The following is a 1,990-nucleotide window of genomic DNA, read 5'->3' as shown; positions in this document are numbered from 1 at the left end:
CGGCGGGGCCGCTGCCTTCTGGAGGCTCCGGGTGAATCTGTCCCCCGCCTCGTCCGCCTTCCGAAGGCCGCCCCCACCCCGGCCCGTGGCGTGTCACTCCACCGACAGTCACGTCACTCCAAGCCCCGCTTCCTGCCATTAGCGCCTTCTCTTTTGATCTCCTTGTCGGCCCTCTTATAAGAGACCCCGTGACGGCCCTGGGCCCACCCAGATGACCAGTCTAAACTCCCAGGTCAAGGTCATTAGCTTGATCGCGTCTGCAAGTTCTCTCTGCCCATGAAAAGTGACATCGTCACGGGCCCTGGGCATCTGTGGGGAGCTGTTTGGCTTACTGCACACACTGATCCCCAACGGGCCGACAAGGTGCTTCTCCTCGGGATCCCAGGAGATCGCAGTCGGGTCCCAGCCTCTGTGACACCGGAGTCACAGGGGAGCAGAGGGATGGAGAGCGAGCAGGAGGGGCCAGAGACATGGCACAGACGGCAGAGAGGTCCCGACGGGCTGAGCGGGAGCCTGGATGGGGCCTTTGCGGGTCCGGCCCCGGACGCATCGGCGTCTGTGTGGCTCCCCCTTTCAGCGCCAGCTCATGTGACTCCCGCTCACTCAAGTGGGTTCATGTTTCTTGCAGCCTCCTTGTCCCCAACTGGAACAGCTGTCAGGGACCTGGAATATTTTTCTTCCTGTATTTTCCGTCTCTCTCTGTCCAAGAGATGCTTACGCTCTCACGCTTCCTGACCTGAAGGCCCGTCTCCCAGAGCCTCTGAAGCCTTCCCTGGCCTGTCCTATAGGGCAGCAGTTCCCAACCTTTTGGGCACCAGGGACAGTGCTCCTGTGAGAATGTAACGTCTGCTGCTCCGAGGCGGGGCTGAGGCGGTGATGCCGGCGCTGGGGGGCGGCTGCAGACACAGACGAAGCTTCACTGCTCACCCGCCACTCACCTCCTGCTGGGTGGCCCAGTTCCTGACAGGCCACAGACCCGTATGGGTCCACGGCCCAGGGGTTGGGGACCCCTGCTGTAGGGGCCCTGGACCGAATGCCCAGTTCTACCCGGGACACAGAGAGGGAGCCCGTTCCGCTTCCTGTCCTGCCATCCCCAGCCCCTGTAGAGCTCCGTCTAAGTTGCTGCTGGCTGGGCTGGCACGTGGCCATGCCCCACCCCTTCCTTCTGTGCCAGAAAGAGTGAGCAGGAGTCATGTCGTGAATCCAAAGGGCGTCTCTGCTCCCCATGACTTGCTCCCTACAACAGACGCCTGTCGTAGGGGATGGTGGCCAGAAAATGCCATGTATTTGACTAACCTAAGAACGCGACACCCATCTCAGATGCTAAGAGGCCAGAAAACCAAAAGGTTAAGAGCGAGGCCTCGGGGTCCCCGGGGAGGCCCCCTGCCTCGTGACGGGCTGGCAGAGCCAGAGGCGGGGTGAGGCGCGAGCTGACGGCAGCACGTAGGTCTGTCAAACACACGCGTCTGTTGCTAAGCCGAATTTAAAAGCTTTGGATTACACACCCCGTTTTTTTGAATTACCAGAGTTTCTTCTCTTTCTACCTCATTGCTTGGGTAATTAAGAGGTAAATATATACGTAAATCCTTGGCGATGGAAATAATTTTGAAACTGGAGACCTCCCCAAATTTGATTTGCCTGCAATTCCCAGTCGAGTAACACTGACGGCGATGGGCCTGGTGGGGACCAAGTAACAAAAATCCTTACCACACGACAACGTTAAGCCTGGCCGGGTCCGGGACGAAGGCCCTGAAGCCGTCGCTTGTTCCGCAGATCACCACCACGGTGACGGATGTGGAGTTCCCGCTCATAGAGTCGGAGCTGTCAGCCATCGACGTCAAGCTACAGGCCGCAGAGACGACGCTCTTCTGGAACAGCGAAGGTGCCACGGCCGCGTCTGCGTCCCCTCGGGTCACACTGGGGCCACGGCCGGGTGGTCTGCGTCCCCTCGGGTCACACTGGGGCCACGGCCGGGTGGTCTGCGTCCCCT

General features: G+C 60.2%; 1 protein-coding gene across 1 annotated transcript in view; it reads left to right on the top strand.

Moving 5' to 3' along the window:
- DNAH17 (dynein axonemal heavy chain 17) overlaps window positions 1–1,990 on the top strand; it is a 140,822-nt gene that overhangs the window by 25,675 nt on the left and 113,157 nt on the right. Inside the window, exon 15 of the mRNA XM_023531633.1 lies at window positions 1,774–1,952. Coding sequence (XP_023387401.1) covers window positions 1,774–1,952 — 179 coding nt within the window. The remainder of the gene's footprint in view (window positions 1–1,773; window positions 1,953–1,990) is intronic.

This window comes from Pteropus vampyrus, unplaced genomic scaffold, assembly GCF_000151845.1.
Source record: "Pteropus vampyrus isolate Shadow unplaced genomic scaffold, Pvam_2.0 Scaffold72, whole genome shotgun sequence".
NCBI lineage: Eukaryota > Metazoa > Chordata > Mammalia > Chiroptera > Pteropodidae > Pteropus > Pteropus vampyrus.
This window is presented reverse-complemented; position numbering and strand designations above follow the sequence as displayed.